The 20,251-nt window shown below is 46.9% G+C and overlaps 2 protein-coding genes across 12 annotated transcripts; one reads left to right on the forward strand and one right to left on the reverse strand.

Annotated features, from left to right (window-relative positions):
• The first annotated feature begins 3 nt into the window (after positions 1 to 3).
• Positions 4 to 889, forward strand: ndufa2 (NADH:ubiquinone oxidoreductase subunit A2). The gene is made up of 3 exons (XM_048994796.1): positions 4 to 157; positions 442 to 548; positions 670 to 889. Exons 1-3 carry the CDS (start codon positions 54 to 56, stop codon positions 759 to 761), a joined length of 303 nt encoding a protein of 100 aa, XP_048850753.1. The 5' UTR covers positions 4 to 53; the 3' UTR covers positions 762 to 889.
• A 740-nt stretch (positions 890 to 1,629) lies between these two features.
• On the reverse strand, positions 1,630 to 17,093 carry LOC125719906 (treacle protein-like). Of its 11 annotated transcripts, none has more exons than XM_048994758.1 (20): positions 16,906 to 17,093; positions 16,383 to 16,435; positions 15,662 to 15,750; positions 15,209 to 15,318; positions 13,446 to 13,598; positions 10,987 to 11,184; positions 10,102 to 10,236; positions 9,432 to 9,629; positions 9,026 to 9,205; positions 8,848 to 8,937; positions 8,218 to 8,511; positions 7,288 to 7,417; positions 7,003 to 7,082; positions 5,259 to 5,310; positions 4,017 to 4,081; positions 3,764 to 3,890; positions 3,542 to 3,606; positions 3,098 to 3,320; positions 2,372 to 2,881; positions 1,630 to 1,962 (listed from the first exon to the last, which is right to left on the reverse strand). In XM_048994758.1, exons 1-20 carry the CDS (start codon positions 17,020 to 17,022, stop codon positions 1,856 to 1,858), a joined length of 2,976 nt encoding a protein of 991 aa, XP_048850715.1. In that variant the 5' UTR covers positions 17,023 to 17,093; the 3' UTR covers positions 1,630 to 1,855. The 11 variants fall into 11 exon arrangements, with proteins under 11 accessions (XP_048850715.1, XP_048850717.1, XP_048850721.1 ...); XM_048994760.1 differs by having other exon boundaries at positions 7,003 to 7,070; positions 15,662 to 15,753; XM_048994764.1 differs by having other exon boundaries at positions 3,098 to 3,317; positions 3,542 to 3,603; positions 3,806 to 3,890; positions 15,662 to 15,753.
• Between the last annotated feature and the right edge of the window lie 3,158 nt (positions 17,094 to 20,251).

The raw sequence follows: 20,251 nt of genomic DNA on the forward strand, positions 1-20,251 counted from the left end.
TATAATAGAAAGGGGCGTGACTCACAACATCTACTGCGCTAAAGGTGAAAATCATGGCTGCCGCGGTTGTCAGAGCTATTGGGTCTAACCTTGGCAGGAATATTCGGGAGGTTCGCTTACATTTCTGCCAGACGTCGCCAGCGAGTCAAGGGGCAAGGTAGCATATCCTTGAGTAATGGATTTTAATTATGCTGAAGCGCATTGAATTAACGGAATTACATCTCTCTGTGTGGCTAGGCTGTTATCCGTTTGGATGCAATAGTACTATAATAACAATGGCTTTAATGTTTTTCAGAACCCATAACAACTATGTAAACATAGTTAAACGCACATTTAAATGGATATGGTTTTACTTAAAATATTTTACGAGCTAAATAAATTATTAGTGTAAGGTTATAAATTATGATTTAGTGAAATTTACTTAATGATTTCCTTTGACAGGGACTTCGTGGAACAGCATTACGTGACTTTAAAGAAAGCAAATCCCGAGTTTCCCATTTTGATCAGGGAATGTTCAGGAGTCAAGCCTAAACTCTGGGCTCGGTTTGGTAAGAGCAACTATGACAGTATCTGATGAAACGCTTTCTTCAGAATCGTAGCATGATTTCAGTTTGGAGTTTGGTCGTATATAAGTGTATGTTAATGCTTAAATTGCTTGTCTGTTTTCAGAATTTGGTAAAGAAAGCAGTGTGGCACTGGACAACATGAACATGGACCAGGTGGCAAAGGCATTAGAGGGGCTTGTTAAGGTCAAAGCATGACGGGTCATACTGCATAAGATGATCTCGACCACGTGACATTGTATGTCAAAGACTAAAGATATTTGTATCACAATGTGAAATTTCTTAATGTCCTCTCCTGTGTAATAAATCTGCTGGTATATATCGTTTCTCGATGGTCTGTTCTTTGCATTATAATCCACTGATGTAACCTCAACAGCCAAATTTCATGTTACACAAGCGGCCAGAAAATCAGTGTGGCACCGCTCTTTGCAAGAGAAGTGACCAGGAAATGAGTAAATTTGCAGCATGGTGACTACTGGGCCATATCTGTACAGTTCTCTACATGTTGTGCTCTTAGGTCAGCATCTGTTGAGATTTTTGGCACATAACTTAAGCTTTTTATTTATGTACCTGCAGTTTGCAGCACATTTTCCAGCTTCCTGGTTGAATGTACTTGGGGCAGCGTGTGGCTCTGTGGGCTAAACCTCCATGCCTGTGCCAGTAATGTTGCTGGGTTGAGTCCGGCCTCCCCAGAATCGTGACGTCTGTGGGCCCTGGAGCATGGCCCTTAACGCCCAGCTCTATGGGTGCTGCTTTGGGTGGCTGTCCTTCATTCCTTACATGTGTGTCATGGAGAGCAAGATGGGGCAGGCAAAAAGGAAAACTCCCCACTAGGATCAATAAAGTGTCTATTGCTTTAAATCATGTTCAGCCAGGGAACAGCCTCCATTCTGGGCAGCCCCTGTTCCCATGGGCTCCCCGGCCTCAGCTCCAGGTTCACAGTGACCTGGCTGAGCAGTTATGAGAGATGGGTAGATTATCACTAAACGTGGCAGAGAATCCAGTAAAAGTCTTTAAAATGTGTTAACCTCCAGGACCCCCCATATTTAGGGCTCTACAAGTAAGATCAGGGTTTCGGATAAACTTTATTTCTTTTACATAGCAACTAAATCTAATAACATTAGAAAACGTAACGAGAATAACAGAACTTCCGCAGACATTAATGCTACTTGTAGATTTTCTTATTGAGAACATTTTATAACAACCTGCATGTTAAACATGAACATCGGTGGTCTGTTGTGATCACGAATCAAAGGCTGGTTTTCCCCATTTCACTCCTTTCACTCAGTGGCCTAATCTGGCTCTGGACTGGTCCTCATGGGTGAAAGTGTGTCCAGCAGGAACCTGTAAGGAGTTGTCTTCATCTTCTTCCGTTTTCTGTTCTTCTGTTTGATTTGATCTATGAAAGACGTCAACAGCTTCATGAGCACTGGGACCGAATGAGCTAGCTAATAGTTAATGTACTACACAAGCGTTAAACTGCAGGAACAAAATTAGATGGAACACCCCCCGCCTCTTCATAAAGTCTTTATTAAAAGCCCAGCTTTGTGTGACTTGTCTCAATGTAATCAGGTTCACCAGATTAGCATCTGAGGCTGTCCTCTGTGTTACCACTATGTGGGGCTGCTTCAATTTTGGTGCAATTTGTCTCAAAATTTAATCGGCTCTAAGCTTCATGCATATAATGTGTCAGCAAAATTTGAAAAATACTCAACAAATACTTTTTGAGTTATGCTAGTGAGAAAAACGGCAGTGGCAGACCAGTCCTAAAAGCAAAGGTTTTCCTCTCTGGGGAATATAATACTTACTCTTTTCTCTCCTCTTCACTCTGAGAAGTGCACTCAGGTTCCCAGCTAGAGTGACCGGCTCACAACTTCCTGCAATCTTCACCCCCTCTCTTCCAGCTTCGGCTTGCTTATGTTTGTTCTTCTTGACTTTCTTTTTAAGCACCTTGGTTTTGTTTTCTGGCCCCGATTTTGAGGTGACGCCTTCACCGGACTCCTTCCTTTTCTTGGAGCTCAGGCTGGTTGTGTCGAGAGTGAAAAGCGCCCTCTTGAGGGACGAGGATTTCCTCACTATCTTCCTCGAGACCGTGACTTGTTCCTGGCTAACCTCAGAAGGGTAGTCTCTCTTTGCCTTGCCAGGTGTAACCTTCTCCATCTTCCAAGTGCTCTCGCTCATTCCATTCTCCACATCCTCCAATTTTACCTTCTTTTTCTTTTTGTTCATCCTCCTCCACTTCTTTTCTCCGGATAGGGTGATGACGGTGGGAGCGGTATTCACAGAAGCCGACGGATGTTCCTTTGAGGTGTCGCTATCTGGTCATACGGAATGAATGAAATGAATGAATGAAATGAATGAAAACCAACGGTTTCGATGGGATCATGATTCAGTTTCTAGCTTTGTTTACCCATGTCTCAGGTCGTCAGTTCATATGCAAGCTCGCCTATGTGTATCAAAGCCTCTGCTCAGCATATCAGTCTGTGGTTATACACTCCTTAGCTAAAAGTCCGTACAGCTTGTAGACACATTACCTGAAAGAGTCAATGCCCATGTCTCCTGTTTCTCTACACCCTGGGAGCTATTAGATTCAGCACCTCTGCCTCGCCCCTCTGAGCATCCTGCCCGCTTCTTCTTTTTCTTCTTTGCCGGGGAGTCCATTTTATCTGCACGTCTCTTCCCCTTGGCCTCCACTGTCGAGGTTTTCAGAGTGCAAATGGCCTCCTGCTCAATAGGTGGCGCCACTGCAGAGGCCTGCTGGTCAGAGGAGCAAGGAAGACATCCAGCATCAAGACACCCAGCTCCAGGGAAAAGCTAGAAACATTAACGAAATAAATACCTACACTGTGGTTTAATATTTGAGACATTGGATGCCTTTTTTTTCCACAAATATTGCGGTTCGGAATCGTACTTTGTGCATTTTTTTCCACCCCTGTAACACCCACATGTAAAAAACAGAACAAGAGCAAGTGTACAACCTGCAAACGTTTTGATGTGGAGTCCTCAAGGCTGATGTCCTTGCCGATTGTTGTGGTCTTAGCTGCTGAACAAGAGATGCAGATTATTGCATAGAGAACGGAAGACCTCACAGTGCATTCATCACATCAGGAACGAGCACACAGAAATGTGAGTGGGCGAGCATCCCTATATAGCAAATCCCCATATCTAATCGTATGTCTTCCAGGGTTCATGGGGGGCACCTTCGCATGCCTCTGCATTTGGGGAGCTGGGGAAGGACGTACGCTGCAGGAAGGTGGCCTGTTTCCTTCCTTTTCTCTTCTTTTTCTCTCCACCTTGCACAGGAGCATCCTTGGAGTCCAACAGAGACTGAACACAGAGTGTAACGTTTGTTCTTGAGTTTAGAAAACAGAATCAGCTACACTTCACCAAAATAGCTGTATCAGAGGTATGTTGTTAGAATGGTTATGTCACACGACGCAGTCACTTCCTAACCTGAGAGGCCCCCTCTTCAGCAGTCCCACTGTCCTCCAGGCTTGTGGCCACTGCACAAGTCAGGTCTGAAAGAGCAGGAGACAGAACCGTCACAGTAAGATTCTCAGCCATGTTCCCTGCAGTTCAGATCAGGTAATCCCCCTGAAGCGCAGCAGGTTTGGGCCTGGCCAGTACGTGGATGGGAGACCACCGAGGAAAGTGCATTGCTGCTGGAAGAGGTCTATGGTGTGACCAGCAGGTTAGCCGGTCCTGTGGTCTGTGTGGGTCCCAATGTCCCAGTGCAGTGACGGGGACACTGTGGCCAGCAGGTTAGCCAGTCCAGTGGTCAGTGTGGGTCCCAATGTCCCAGTGCAGTGATGGGGACACTGTGGCCAGCATGTTAGCCAGTCCTGTGGTCTGTGTGGGTCCCAATGTCCCAGTGCAGTGACGGGGACACTGTGGCCAGCAGGTTAGCCAGTCCAGTGGTCAGTGTGGGTCCCAATGTCCCAGTGCAGTGATGGGGACACTGTGGCCAGCATGTTAGCCAGTCCTGTGGTCTGTGTGGGTCCCAATGTCCCAGTGCAGTGATGGGGACACTGTGGCCAGCAGGTTAGCCGGTCCTGTGGTCAGTGTGGGTCCCAATGTCCCAGCGATGGGGACATTGGGATGTAAAAATGGTGCCATCCTTTGCATGAGATGTAAAACTGAGATCCTGATTCTCTGAGGTCATGAAAGACCCCGGGGCATCCATGGAAAGAATAGGCATGTAGCCCAATGTCCTGGCTAAAATTGCCCACTGTAGCCCTTTCAAATCTGGCCTCCTTATCATCCTCTGTATCTAACCGGTGAATTTTCTCCTGACCCTTCACCACCGTAGCTACTGTGTGGAGAGCGTACTGGCGCAGACTGACAGGTGGGGGTTCATCCAGGTGGGGGTTCATCCAGGTGGGGGTTAAAGCAGCTCGCCATCACCTTCACAAAGCACTTTGGGTGTGTTGAGAAGTGCTATATAAACGTAACCATTCATTCATATTGCATCGTCTGTAAGAAATCCATGTAGCGTTCATACATATAGGCCATCCAAGGACACGATAACATGATCACACTGTATATAGGAAGCACAGACCAACATTATAAGGATCCTGTATGATTGTCATATATGCCCCATCTTAAATATATCATTTAATCTGTGATCCATTAACTGGACAATTACAAGTAGCTATATAATATGACCTCAGTATAAAACCCTAAAAATAAAGTTACCTTTTGATGCTACAAATATCGGTGAATGGGAACTACACCCAGCTGAAATGCCCTGTTAAGAGAAACGTACAGCAGTTACCTTTATTTCGCATCAGACGTTACGCTCGTAGTCGTCGCACGAAGCAGGTTAAAGTGCAGTGGGACACACAAATACCCAATCAGACATGAGAGCTGATACAAAATGCAAGCTGCATCAGACACTTAAGAATTTAAGTAATTTTATGAGCAAGACAGGAGGAAGACAAAGCAGGATCAAAGGAGCAAGTACAAAGCAGTACTGCAAGGATTTAATAGAGAGACGTTAAGGTAATTATTAGGGATGAGTCGGTATTTACGAATATTCAAATGTCCGAGAACGTGTATAATAAAATATCTTAAAACTGAATAATAAATTAGCTATTCTGAATATTATTTAGCAGCAATGAAATGAACTGTGATTCTCTGAAATTTAGTTTTGTTTCTGTGTTAGTTCTGCATGTGCAGATTTAGTGCGGCGCGTTTGAGACAAATATGAGTCAGACAGACAAGACCTGATTGTCATGCAATGACTGGGAATGTTCTGGATATTGAGGAAAAACAAGCGATTTGTTGGCTCGGCCGTCTGTCTATTGGCGTAAGTTGCTGCAATGAGTGTGAGAGAATGTGAGTTTCCTGCTGCCCTTCATCTTTATGTACGTTTAGATTGTCATGGTTGTTATCAATGTTCTTCAAATTCATGTTCTGTGATATTCGTTCTCAATAAAATCTTATTTTATTTTAAAAAATACGAGCGAACTGTCAGTGTACCAGCAGTTGCCAGTGTACCAGCAGTTGCCAGTGTACCAGCAGTTACCAGTGTACCAGCAGTTACCAGTGTACCAGCAATTACCAGTGTACCAGCAGTTACCAGTGTACCAGCAGTTACCAGTGTACCAGCAGTTGCCAGTGTACCAGCAATTACCAGTGTACCAGCAATTACCAGTGTTCCAGCAGTTGCCAGTGTACCAGCAGTTACCAGTGTACCAGTTTGGCAAGTCAAGCGAAATGTGAACTGACTCGTCTTTCCCAGTAAATACTGTACAGACTGTTGGTAGATAAGTTCTGTTTGGCTATAGTGCTAGTGCAAATTTTTATAAATGTTGTGATTTTTATTACGATGATTTCAAATATCGAAATGCAAATTCCCCGATATTGTTCAGCCTTAGCTTCAAGGCTACTTTTAATGTTTTAAGTTATCTTTTTGCAGCAATGAGTGTCTCATTTTGAGAAGTATTGTTAGGATTGTGTTGTTAAAAATAAAGAAATCACCATTCGTCATAACTGCCCATTATTAACCATTATTGCGAGTTATTTTACTGTAAATCTATCTGACAGCTAAAAATTATGAAGGAAATAAAAATCTTGTAAACCAGAGTAACTTGATAACTCTGCACGCCCTAAACCCCAAGCTTCACTATCACCTGTATGAGTGTGTGTGTGTGTCCCAAAGCAGTGCATGATGGTAAATGCGAAAATCAGTGTTCAAATTATGCCTGTACTGTAACGGCAAATAAAAACGCAGCATTCATACAGACTAACACCCCATGTTGGACCCTGAACAGGCTCCAGGTCCATAATGACTCTGACCAGGAGAAGCCGTCAGAAGATGGACAGGCAACAAAATTATGAAGAAAACGTCGGTCACACTCACCATGCAATCACCATGATTTTCCAGAAGACAAACATACATGCAGCCTAATGCGCATTAGCCTGCTTAGCATTTTACCTTAACAGTAACACATGCACTTTCCTCTTCATCCTCGGTGAGTCTCTTCGTGCTCTTAGACGATAAAACTTTTGGAGAAACTGCAGGAGGATTAGATTAAACCTTCACAATAACGTCAGGTATGTCAGCTTCAACGTCTGGCCTTCCCGTAAAGATCAACGTGGATACACAACTATCACTGTCACTGTCAGATTAGCATCACGACATCGGTCATCACTGTGCAGTGGGTAGGAACCTCTGCTCACACATTAATATAACAAATAAAACTGTGAAAAACAAAGTTACCTGCAAGAAGTGTCTCACTTCTCCCCGAGGAGTCTGGATCACCATAGATCTTCTCAATAGTCTTCAGTAGGTTCCTGGTTCTAGCTTTCAAAGTTCTCTTGGAAAGGACTTTTGAGGCAGCTGTGACTGTCTGAATGAAGATTTGGTTATAAGGGTAAAACAGACTGACACGGCCTCGGATTAAAGGACAGACCTCATTTCCTCTAACATGTTTTCTGAAGCGACTACAAAGTACAACACAGCGCACACGTGTGAATCAAACACGACCCGGAGAAAAGACTAACCTGAGAGCAAACGAAGTAAAAGAATGAAAACGACCCTCCCTCCTCAAAGCACCCGAGACCCCATAACCTGCTGCAGAGTCAGAGAGCAAACGAAGTAAAGGATCCTAAACGATCCTCCCTCCTCAAAGCACCCGAGACCCCATAACCTGCTGCAGAGTCAGAGAGCAAACGAAGTAAAGGATCCTAAACGACCCTCCCTCCTCAAAGCACCCGAGACCCCATAACCTGCTGCAGAGTCAGAGAGCAAACGAAGTAAAGGATCCTAAACGACCCTCCCTCCTCAAAGCACCCGAGACTCCATCCCTATCATCTACAGTAGCTTCTCAAACTCAGTCCTCAGGGACCCCCAGACGGTCCACGTTTTTGCTTCCAACATTAAAATCCCAATGACGAAATCACTCTGCTGACCCTGGGATCTGAACCTGCGACCTTCCGATCACAGGTCCAGCCCTCCTAACCCGCTGAGCCACACACTATGTTTCCATTGTACAGTGTTTACGTATTCATTGCCATAATTCTATTGTTTTTAATCTGTGTTTACCAATGACTGGGTGGACAGGCAGACACTGTCAATGCATAATAGCTGACGGGTTGCAGACCGTATGCCAATAATCTCTTGAATTCCACAGAACAAAGGAAAAGTCACCTGCTGTGCGACTCGGTCTTTGGTCTCCGTGTCCCAGCGCCCGGCCCCCCTCCCTACAGCAGGGGTGCTGCATGTGGCCCCAGCCAGCGTGGGGGGGGGCTCGCTGGTCCCCAGCGCGGGTGCAGACATTGCTTTGGCTCCAGGAGCCCCGTCCTCCCTGCCTGACGGATCTGCACTCCTCCTCTCGTCCTTTTTGATCAATACTGATGTTTTTTGGGTGGATATAGAAGAGGAAGAGGCTGAACTGCTGGATGCCAGGCCCACTGGCTGAGGACTGGGGGCCAGTGGTGCTTCCTGGAAATGAAAGATGAAGAAGATCAGTGGATGGATGGATGAGTGAGGAAGTGCCACAAACCAAAGGTTTTCTTCGGTTTTATATTGTAATTGGCTGTGGTGTATTTTCCAAGGAAAGTTAGTGTAAGACAATTAACATTATGGCTTCTTTATAAGTACCTTAAATAGATATTGGGAAAGCAATATTGTACGGGGCACAGCTGTGCAGTGTAATTTAGAAAAAGCCTTCTAACAAGTGCCTTTAACATGTTAACTTTCAACGATTTCTGGCAGAGGAGACGCCTCTTTACTGGCGTTACAAGCGATGAATTATCTGTCCACTCAGGAGTGACGGACCAGGACAGCCATGTCCGTGTCACTGTCCAAAGTCTTCCACTCGACGGGCTTCTCAGCAGGCTCGCCGCCCGCGGCCTTGGTGAAGAGCACCTGGTCAACAAAACCCCCCCAGGTCACACTAATGAACAAGGAATGGGACAGTGGCACCAAGCCGACTCCAAGCACTGCATGGTGTCACCTGTGTTAGCGGTGGGCCGTCCTCACTTTGCGACTCACTGTTGCCCCCTGCTGCCTCCGCCGGGGCTGTGCTTGGACCAGGGTTGCTGCCGGTGGGCTGTACTAGTGCTGGGGAGGTCGATCTCACAGCCGACTTCGGGGCAGCGGGGAAGGGTTTAGCTTTGGGTGCCACCAAAGTTTTCTGTATCAAAGAGAAATTGAAATGGAAAATATACAATGGAATATATATATCAAAAGAAGACAAGAGTAATCAGTTTATAATAAAACTTCTTTTTTGATAAGAGCATCAGCGTGCGAATGTCATGATAAAACTATAGATGCCTGTCCAGTCGCTTGTTCCTCACACAGTTGTACTTAAAGATCAAATTCCGGAATCCCGAGATGCTAGATTTGCATGAGAAGCTCACCTGCTGTGCGGCTCGATCTTCAGCCCCTGACTCAGCGCTGCTCTCCGGCTCCAAGCTCCCGATTCCCTGCTCTACAGCAGGGGTCCTGCGTCTGGCTCCAGCCAGGACAGGGGTGGAGAGAAAGAGGAGGGGCTTCACTGGACCAACAGTGCCCCCGGTGGATGGAGTCTGCTTGGCAGGTCTCTGAAGCACGAATATCTTTTATACCAAAAGACAAACGGACAGAAATACAGTATGAGATACAGACTTTGGAATGGACCTGCAGAAGGTACAGTTGAAATAAAAAAGAAATTAATGCACCCCAAAGCAATTTAATATAATGCAAGACATTCAGATGGTGGTCGAGAAGCTGGACTTGTATTAAGTAGCAGTGAAAAGTTTAGACACGCCAAGCTGCCTACAAAGGAGAGTGGTAGCATGTCGCGTCACATGACCTGGCCACCTGACCCAAACTTTTGACTGGTACTGCATAAAATTTCAACACCAGCAGAACACGTCTTTCAAATATTTGTTCCTGAAAGTACTAATTTACCAAAATGTCATCTCGTACAGCCTGTGTCAAAACATAACAAGTCTTCATGAATTTGTGTCTAAAATCCAGTCTGAGCCTCAGTGATAATTGGGTAGCAGACTGAGGACAGCAGTCATCCTGCTGTCAGGTGAGACTAGCCTGGACAGGTGAATCCTCCCTCGCATCAGCGTTGCCACGGTCACTGTTGCCACGGTCACTGTTGCCACGGTCACTGTCTGAAGTCTCCCCTATGCCAGTCATTTCTGGGGTCGCTGAAGGCTGGCTAATGGATACCTATTCCCCAAACAAAAAAAACAAATAAAAACAGGATTCAGTTTCAGAACCAAAACATCTGGTTCATTTTTTGAAACTCTAAAGCAAAACAGTTGTATCAATACAAATCAGAAATGCAACCTTCTAATTAGAGTTTGATTTTAGGCATTCCCAAAATGGTCTAAAGACCTACAGATCTTAAATTATTGTGTCGTTCCAGTGATATCTATAAATGACATCACGCTCCTACAGCAATATGACAGCTGAGGAGCGGTGAGACGATCCCTGCTCCACTAACACAGATGACTGGACCTGCGTTGGCGGGATGTCAACGTCGCGTTCCGATTGGCTGTCACTGCCTGAGCTCTTTGCTCTCTTTGTGGGGGTCACATGTATGTCAGAGGTGATGCTAGCTTTCGCTGGTGCTGCAGTAATTACAGCGTCGACCTCGCTCGGGGGCTGGGGATACCAATTTAGCTTTGGGTCTCGCTACGGATTTCTGCAGCGCGGGAGGGAATGTCACAGAAGCGCTGACACATACCGGGCCTGATAACTGGTTAGCGGTATCCTGCCGCCTTGGTACTTAGCAACGTAAGACGCAAAAGGACCTCCATAGATTTGTAAACACAAACAGCCACGAGAGGACATTGTATGAGAGCACTTATTGACGTCACTATTACAAGTCTGACAACAAAAATCAGCCAATATGAGGACGGACACTGCGGGGGAGGATTGAAGAGATAAGAAAACAGATACAAAGGCAAAGCCCACCTGCCGTGTAGCCGGGCCTTCGCGGGCCGATTCGGCGCTGCGCTCCACATCCGAGGTCCCGGCCTCCCCCTCTGCAGGGGGCCAGGCTGCAGCATCAGGCAGGAGGGGGGCACAGAGGCTGTCCTTCACGGGGACAGCAGGGTCCTTCTCGGTGGGCGGCTGTCTGGCAGGGGTAGGTCTGGGGATTGTTGCTGGCTCCTGTATCACAGACGAAAACGTGAGAATGAAACAGAAAGAAACCGTCACACCTTCTGCAGACAAAACAGGTCAGTTTGAGCTGATGAAGACACCCTTCTGTAATAGGTATCCATTAGCCAGCTCATACTGATATCCATCCATCCATCCATCCATCCATCCATCGTTTCTCCTGGTCAGGGCTGTACGATATAATGGTACCACTAATAATATAAATCAATAAGTCTGACCCAACGAATGAAACTGTATGCTCCCAGTAAATCCTCCACCTTCAAAATGCACGAGTTTCCAGAGCAACGGGCAGATGGAGGAGGCTGTGCAGCGGTTTATATTCAGTCCGATTTAAAGACAAAAAAAAAAAAAAACCAACAAAAACAGACGTTAATTTGAGAGACGTTAAGCTGCCCGCCTGCGAGCTGCCGCCTCCCTCTCTACCGCGGGGGTCCTGGTCCCAGCTCCGGCCAGGCTGCCCGTCTGCGAGCTGCCCACCTCCCTCTCTACCGCGGGGGTCCTGGTCCCAGCTCCGGCCAGGCTGCCCGCCTCCCTCTCTACCGCGGGGGTCCTGGTCCCAGCTCCGGCCAGGCTGGCCGTCTGCGAGCTGCCCGCCTCCCTCTCTACCGCGGGGGTCCTGGTCCCAGCTCCGGCCAGGCTGGCCGTCTGCGAGCTGCCCGCCTCCCTCTCTACCGCGGGGGTCCTGGTCCCAGCTCCGGCCAGGCTGCCCGCCTCCCTCTCTACCGCGGGGGTCCTGGTCCCAGCTCCGGCCAGGCTGCCCGCCTCCCTCTCTACCGCGGGGGTCCTGGTCCCAGCTCCGGCCAGGCTGCCCGCCTCCCTCTCTACCGCGGGGGTCCTGGTCCCAGCTCCGGCCAGGCTGCCCGCCTCCCTCTCTACCGCGGGGGTCCTGGTCCCAGCTCCGGCCAGGCTGCCCGCCTGCGAGCTGCCCGCCTCCCTCTCTACCGCGGGGGTCCTGGTCCCAGCTCCGGCCAGGCTGCCCGCCTCCCTCTCTACCGCGGGGGTCCTGGTCCCAGCTCCGGCCAGGCTGCCCGCCTGCGAGCTGCCCGCCTCCCTCTCTACCGCGGGGGTCCTGGTCCCAGCTCCGGCCAGGCTGCCCGTCTGCGAGCTGCCCGCCTCCCTCTCTACCGCGGGGGTCCTGGTCCCAGCTCCGGCCAGGCTGCCCGCCTCCCTCTCTACCGCGGGGGTCCTGGTCCCAGCTCCGGCCAGGCTGCCCGCCTCCCTCTCTACCGCGGGGGTCCTGGTCCCAGCTCCGGCCAGGCTGGCCGTCTGCGAGCTGCCCGTCTGCGAGCTGCCCGCCTCCCTCTCTACCGCGGGGGTCCTGGTCCCAGCTCCGGCCAGGCTGCCCGCCTCCCTCTCTACCGCGGGGGTCCTGGTCCCAGCTCCGGCCAGGCTGCCCGTCTGCGAGCTGCCCGCCTCCCTCTCTACCGCGGGGGTCCTGGTCCCAGCTCCGGCCAGGCTGCCCGCCTCCCTCTCTACCGCGGGGGTCCTGGTCCCAGCTCCGGCCAGGCTGCCCGCCTCCCTCTCTACCGCGGGGGTCCTGGTCCCAGCTCCGGCCAGGCTGCCCGCCTCCCTCTCTACCGCGGGGGTCCTGGTCCCAGCTCCAGCCAGGCTGGCCGTCACCGAAGTCACGACTGCTCTCTAAACGAGATCATGTAATAAAAACGCAGAGGACGCCGGGGAATCGGTTTGTGATGTTGGGCCCACTGACGACCAGGTCGGTTCGGCCTCGTTTCCACTTTCTGCACAACTGGATCACAAGTTCACTGCTGAGACACTTTACCGTCTACGCCTGTGTCTCCAAGGTTGTGAAAGTCCGTCACCTGTGCTGAGATTTCGCTACTTGCGCAAGAAGCTGAAATGGGCGCGGGCACAGTTATCGTCCTTGTCGACGACGCATCAGAACACCTTAACGTTTACTCTACAAAAGATTCCTGGTGAAACATGTTCCGGAACCACCTCCGCTAGCGCTTTGAGTGATCAGATCACAATGTGCCTCGGTGGTCGTTTACACTTGTGTTTAATTAATGTAACTCTACATTAATTTGGGGATTTAATGTATATTTACGATTATACTTTTTAAGAATAGTTGTGATCAATCACAGAAAACTAGGCAATTAATTAGTTGCTTTTTTTAATCGATTCATAACTTTAGTAATAGCAGCAGCATACAATGTTGGGGTTCTACGCATGGATATTAAACCTTGTTTATGAGTCATCAACCATCAAAACAGCCACTTCAGACACTACTAAACCTGAGCTGCTGGAAGCCCATCTTCACTGTCCGATTCACTGGCGCTCACTGCTGCTTCTGGACCACTGGGCTTCACTCTTGCTGCGGACGTCAACGTTTCAGCCTTGCTTGGACCGGCAGACCTGGCCTTGGCCTGGGCTGTCAGACTAGATATCTGTATTCCAGAGAGGGCTCATCAGTGCACGCCCAATTACCAGAAAGGAGGGCAGAGGTGACGTTCAGTGCACGCAGTCAACAGACCCGGTGAACACGGACAGGCAATAGCGTCTTCACAAACACACCAGCAGATAATGAGTTATATCCACAGCTGTGAGCTCAGATCATTGCCTCATGACTGACGCTACGTCGTTACAGCATGTCGGCTTCATTATCAAGTCAAAAATTGCCAGGTGCACCACTACTGTCATGCCGTCTGTATACAATCCACAGCGTATACAGTAGTGGCATAAAATAACACCACTCAGGACCGCAATGTAGGATACATACATACAGTGCAGAGACTGCAGGCAGGACAGGCGCAACACATGAGGGAGGGGGAAGAGGAGAATAATAGCTAATAGATAGAAATAGAAGATGCATAGACTGACACACAAGAGAGCTAGGGGTACCCACGCCGCACAACAGATATGGCGGCTGCCGTAGAAGTGATAAACTGAATAGACGTGGCACAGAAGTAGAAGTGTTGGGCAGTGTCCACTGGATAAAGTGGCGATTGCTGGTGGGGAGCCAGGTTTACAATGGCTAAGAGACGGACAGAGTCCACGGTCATGTTTCTCATGGTAACTCTAGGAGGATTTTCTATGCTAAATCGCACTTCTATGCTAAAATCACACTTTTTGGACGTAAAGCTCAGCAGCGGAGTAACCTGGTCTTCACTGCCTGACTCATCACTGCCGTCTGTCTCTGTGCCATCGGCTGCCCCTCTACAGCCAGCGCTCGGGGGGCACCTTGAACCTGGAGGGGCTTGGGCGGCACTAAGCTGCCGGGGGCACCTACTAGAGCCAGCTTGGTAAATGTAGGTTTTGCTGTTCCAGCTGCCTTCTAAAATAAAAATAATAATAATAATTTTACCAGAGAGGTATGGCTGCAGTCTTGGAGGTCTGCTCACTCACTATAGAGAAATTACCACATTGTCCAGTGGTGTAACTTAAGAAATTTTCGCTACTCCCGACTGGGTTAGTTCTGTAAGAAATGTAGTCTGATATGCAATTTTTGCATTAGCCAGCAGATTCGCAGTCATTGTTTATACACACTCTTCACCAGGCGACTGGGAGAGCTTATTTTCAAATTTACGAAGAAAATTAAATATAGGGTGAGTGCCTATTGTTTTTGTGCGTTTTGTATAAAGAACAAAATATATTTTGTGATGAAACTTGATGAAAGGAGACCCAGTATGCGTGAATAACAAACACCACTGTATAAGCTGACATGTCTGAGCTGGGAGCCGGACACTCCTGATTCCTGAATCAGCAGATAACCGCATTCTCTGCCTCTCCTGTTCCCTTTAACTAACCAATATTCGACTGTATCAAACTTTAAGGTTGATGAAATAACAGCCTTTCCAAAGACCACAGAAGCTGGTGTTTAGCGTAAGCTGATGGTGGCTGATTCAGATCCTCACGCTGTCCGCATTTGGGAAGTGCGGTTATAACCGTCATTTCAGCCCAGTGACCCCAGTGAATACCATCAGCCCTGAGAAGCTCAGCGGCTTTTTGAGGGAAAACCGTACCGAAGGTAAGTCTTCCTTTCTCAGGCGTGACAAACCTGGACGGCGGCGTCCTCCTCGCTGTCACCGTCCGATGACCTCGTCTCGCTGGTCACCACTGGGTGTCGGCCTGCCGCGTCTGAGCAGGTTGTAGGATCAAACGCTGCACCTTCACAGGAAGAAAGCAGCGGTCACATACCAGGAGGGATTAAATCTGAACTCTCGCAAATAACCAGCTATGGTCACAAACTTTCGCCAGCTGGCCCGCGTGACATTTTCAATTCGAGACGAGTCTGCACACACCTGCACACGCATTTACAAGGTAATAGAACTGTTACATGCATGTAAATAGTCTGTAAGGTTTGAAAAGTACCCCAACACTTTTAATGTCACTGAGCTTAGATTTGTAATGGAATGGAATAAATTTGTCATAAGATTTGTTGGTCTGAAAGCACCAGTGTCACGCCAGATGTGTGAGATCTGGCAGCCCTGATTAACCCAAGTATACTGACACTTAGTCTCAGCCTCAGCCTCTCTCGTAGATCCTGGTGGCCTGGCCTTCCTCACAGGGGTCACATCCACCTCAGGTTCCTGCTTCGTCCTTCTTGGAGCAGTTAGATCAGATTACAGCAGTTAGATCAGACTGGTGCAGTTAGATCAGATTAGAGCAGTTAGGTCAGATTACAGCAGTTAGATCAGACTAGTGCAGTTAGATCAGATTACAGCAGTTAGATCAGACTGGTGCAGTTAGGTCAGATTGGAGCAGTTAGATTAGATTACAGCAGTTAGATCAGACTGAAGCAGCTAGATCAGATTACAGCAGTTAGATCAGATTACAGCAGTTAAATCAGACTGGAGCAGTTAGATCAGATTGGAGCAGTTAGATCAGACTGGAGCAGTTAGATCAGATTACAGCAGTTAGATCAGATTACAGCAGTTAAATCAGACTGGAGCAGTTAGATCAGATTGGAGCAGTTAGATCAGACTGGAGCAGTTAGATCAGATTAGAGCAGTTAAATCAGACTGGAGCAGTTAGATCAGATTGGAGCAGTTAGATCAGATTGGAGCAGTTAGATCAGACTGGGGCAGTTAAATCAGGCTGGGGCAGTTAGATCAGATTACAGCAGTTAGATCAGATTTTCTCACGTGCGTCTTCTGCAAGTCACGTGCACAAAGCAGCGCGTAAAATCCCACCAAAAGCATAATTTACTCCACAGTTTAACAACGACTTACTTAATCCAGGCTAAGTATATTTCGTGCAAAGTTGTTTGCACTTCAGTTTCTCTCTGTATAAAACGGAAACATACAATTAATACTTGGGAAAATTTAAGTTCTTTCCATCGAATCTTCTGGAAAGCGGGCGACCGCAAAATCACGTAGCTAAGCAAATAAAAAAATCTTTGAAACAAACTTTCAAGCAACAAACTCACGCTGCACATTTATATTTCACATGAAACCACAGTCCTGTAAGTTAAACTAGTTAAAGTCATGCATATCACATAACTATACTAAATTCTTTCAGCACTGTCCGACTCCAAAGTGCATAATCACTTCAACAAGGTTAACCGCACATTTTAGCCAGGCTAAGAGTATTATAAACACCAAACATGCTGTTATGCAATTTTTAATTTTTCATAAGAGAACATTGCCACGTTAGCTTTATACTGCAAAGTGTTCATATTTTTCACCAAAAAACAACCATCAGTAACGTTCTGTATCGGCAGCGCCAATTAAGTTTTTATTGCAAAAAATCCACCTGGATGACTCGTTTCTTGAGCACGTTTGCAGCTTTCTTGTAACCATTTTCCTTTAAGTGAAGGTAAATTAAACGCAATAATTCGCAATCAGCAGCACCTTTCCCTTCTGAAGTCATATTTTAACGCTGAAAAATGGAGCAGTAACTGCGCTGTAGAAATAACGTCCCTTGAAAGTGTACATGTGTCCCGATTTCCACCTTTGAACCTCGATCCTATGTGCATGCTGGGATATGCGGTTCGGGTCGGTTCAGGTCGGTTTGATTAGCAGCCCAATTGGTCCCTAGTTAAGTTCGCGACCCTCATTCTGAGCTGACCACTGACTGTACTGATCGACGAATTATAATATTTTTGGATATTTTTTTAGTCACTCATTTATGAATCTCTCACAAAAATACACGATTATTTATAAAGAAATGCGCCTGTATGTTGTCACTGTGATTTTTTTAGGCCTATGTAGTGCACTTAATTAAGATTTTAAGATTTTTTTTCTCATTGGCACGTTTAACACATTTTGCTGTTTATTATAGAAAACCACGGTAATATAGCAGAGATATGGCTTTGTGTGTTTGGTAACAATGTGGAAAACGAAAAAGTTAAGGTAATCGTGTGTGTAGTGTATATTGTGTGTGTAGTGTATATTGTGTGTGTACTGTATATTGTGTGTGTAGTATATATTGTGTGTGTAGTGTATATTGTGTGTGTACTGTATATTGTGTGTGTAGTATATATTGTGTGTGTAGTGTATATTGTGTGTGTAGTATATATTGTGTGTGTAGTGTATATTGTGTGTGTACTGTATATTGTGTGTGTACTGTATATCGTGTGTGTAGTATATATCGTGTGTGTAGTGTATATTGTGTGTGTAGTATATATTGTGTGTGTAGTGTATATTGTGTGTACTGTATATTGTGTGTGTAGTATATATTGTGTGTGTAGTGTATATTGTGTGTGTAGTGTATATTGTGTGTGTAGTGTATATTGTTTGTATACTGTCTCTTTGGGCGTCCTACTAGATTTTTCTGAACCAGGTTAGGGGACCAAAAACGGTGCATTTCGATGGCCCTATAATGTGCTGGGTCCTCTGAATCTGCCAGAGTCCCTCCGGTGCCCCTGACACCTGGTCCAATGAACGGCCATGACAGTTTGGAACCTGTCCCAGAAGCTATGGGTGTACGGTAGAGAACAACCCAGGATGGGGCGCCGACCCACCGCAGGGCACAAGCATCATGCTGACACGCGCACACACACGCGCACACACACGCACACACACACGCACACACACACGCACACACACACACACCATTAGCAAGAGACATTTGGCCTGCTAATAACCTGAATTGTTCAATCACAGAGTTTAACAGAACGTCCCTTGACTGATATCTGCGATATTCTTCCACCATTTTGCATTAACAGTTTCTTCCTCTTCAGTCACAGTGGTAACAGTATGATTAGATCCTAATGAAGTCCTCTCCTCGCTGATCTCCCCACTTCTTTGTCCCCCCCCACCTCCCTCTGAAAATGCAGTTGGAAATCCCATCTGTGTGCATTGCCCCCCCCCCATTCTATAACAACCAAGCTGTCATCAAAATAATAACGTAATTGTTCTCCAGCATCTCACACCACATTAGAAGATCTCATTTTCCAAACCATAATTTTTGTCCAGCTGGGGGTGTTTGATGGCTTTTATAATTACGCACCCAGATTATTGCCGTTCACAGGTGTGCCAGGCTGTTCTTGTTGACATCAGTCACAAAGGGGAGCAGAGAGTATTAATGGTAAAAAATAATCGCGTAATTAAGGATACAGTAACAGAGATCTGGGGATTGTGTGTTTACCTTTCGGGGGTCAAAGGAGCGGGAGAGAGGAATCAATGTTACGGGAAATTCTGACGGACACTGCGATCAAAATGCAATTTTTTTTGTGGTATTTGAAACAGCCATGGCATAGAGGAGTCTGACCACGAGCACATTTTTCCACGTATGGACAGGATGGCGATCCCTGATGGAACAGGATTAAAGTAAAAAAGATCACGCATGAAATCTTGAAGCACAGAACTTTGCAAAAGTCTGTCGCTGAAAATGTTTAATACTGTTTATCTAGTTAGTAAGTGTATACATTTCCTCAGACAAAAAAAAAACTATTTAGCATTAGAACACATGCAAATGAGGAGTAACACAATAAAAACTAACAAGAATTTCATCTGCTCTCCAAATCCATACCTTGCTGGATGGCTAGATGAACACCGCTTCAGTTCCCAAACCTCTCCTCAGGGGCACCTTAGGCATTCCGTGTATTCATCAAATTTCACCACCAGCTGACTTAATTCGTTTATTCAATTAGTTAACAAAAGCCAGTGAGGTATTGATTAGCCATAGAAGGTGTGTTAGTGGTCAATTGTTTCGAAGCGGTTAAGCTAACACACTTTGACGGACACGATATAATATTTGTACACCAACATGAAGATCATTAGAACATAGTTTTCTTTGACGGCCAAAGACTTTTGCACAGCACTGTATGACATTCCTGGGTAATGAGTCGCTAAGTCCCCACGCCAGCCGATACCGTGCCTTGCAGCTCCCTGAGACAAACAAACGCGTTTCTTCTTATAAAGGACCCTGCAAATCCAGATACAGCAGCTGCCGTTTCATCCAAAGCGACTTGCAGTAGAAGGAAAAGTTTCACTTATTTGCACGCGCCCAGGGATTCGAACCCACAACCATTGTCACGCCGGTGCTCTACGTGCTGAGCCAAAGGGGCTAAAGAATATGAGGCCTGACTACAATAACAGTGGGGAGCTTCCCTCCATTCCCAAAGTCTCAGCTTCCGGAACAGCAAGGTCTGCTCTTAAATCCCAGCATTATTTTCCTCTCGTTCCTGCATCCTTCTCTTCTCTCCATGGCAACGGCATCTATATGGGTTGTCTCCAGCATACAGTGTCTCCGGTTTGTTGCCAAGGTTTTTTTTTTTCTCACAATAGATGAATAATCAGAACAAAAGGAGCATCAGCTAATAAAAAGTGTTATTGACAACAGCGAGAAATGCTTAGCAAGTCCCCAAGATATCGTTATATAAGCTATATATAGGTAGAAAAACGGAAATGCTTTTTTTTTGTACGCTAGTGAAAGCAAAATAACATTTCAGGGAGGGAACTCGAGGATGATTTTCTTTGTGAAGCATGCTTTTCGGCCCAGACTGGGCTTATTCGCCCCTGGGATGTTCCTGCAGGTTAATCTGCTGACCTTCTGCCCAGTCAAGTGGAGCCTTTGAGTGTCTGGGCTTCTTTCTGCTTGTTACTAGGTTAAAGTTCTAGACTGGGATTCACGGATTCAAGGATTCGGTTTCTCA

The sequence above is a fragment of the Brienomyrus brachyistius genome, chromosome 24, assembly GCF_023856365.1.
Source record: "Brienomyrus brachyistius isolate T26 chromosome 24, BBRACH_0.4, whole genome shotgun sequence".
NCBI classification, from domain to species: Eukaryota; Metazoa; Chordata; class Actinopteri; order Osteoglossiformes; family Mormyridae; genus Brienomyrus; species Brienomyrus brachyistius.

Coding starts and splice junctions, on each gene's coding strand:
- ndufa2 (XM_048994796.1), top strand. CDS start 54: ATGGCTGCCGCGGTTGTCAGAGCTATTGGGTCTAACCTTGGCAGGAAT. Junction 158..441: donor CCAGCGAGTCAAGGGGCAAG/GTAGCATATCCT, acceptor TTCCTTTGACAG/GGACTTCGTGGAACAGCATT. Junction 549..669: donor TAAACTCTGGGCTCGGTTTG/GTAAGAGCAACT, acceptor GTCTGTTTTCAG/AATTTGGTAAAGAAAGCAGT.
- LOC125719906 (XM_048994755.1), bottom strand. CDS start 17,022: ATGACTTCAGAAGGGAAAGGTGCTGCTGATTGCGAATTATTGCGTTTA. Junction 15,319..15,661: donor GGCTGAGGCTGAGACTAAGT/GTCAGTATACTT, acceptor CTTCCTGTGAAG/GTGCAGCGTTTGATCCTACA. Junction 4,082..5,258: donor GATATTTGTAGCATCAAAAG/GTAACTTTATTT, acceptor CTGCTCTTTCAG/ACCTGACTTGTGCAGTGGCC.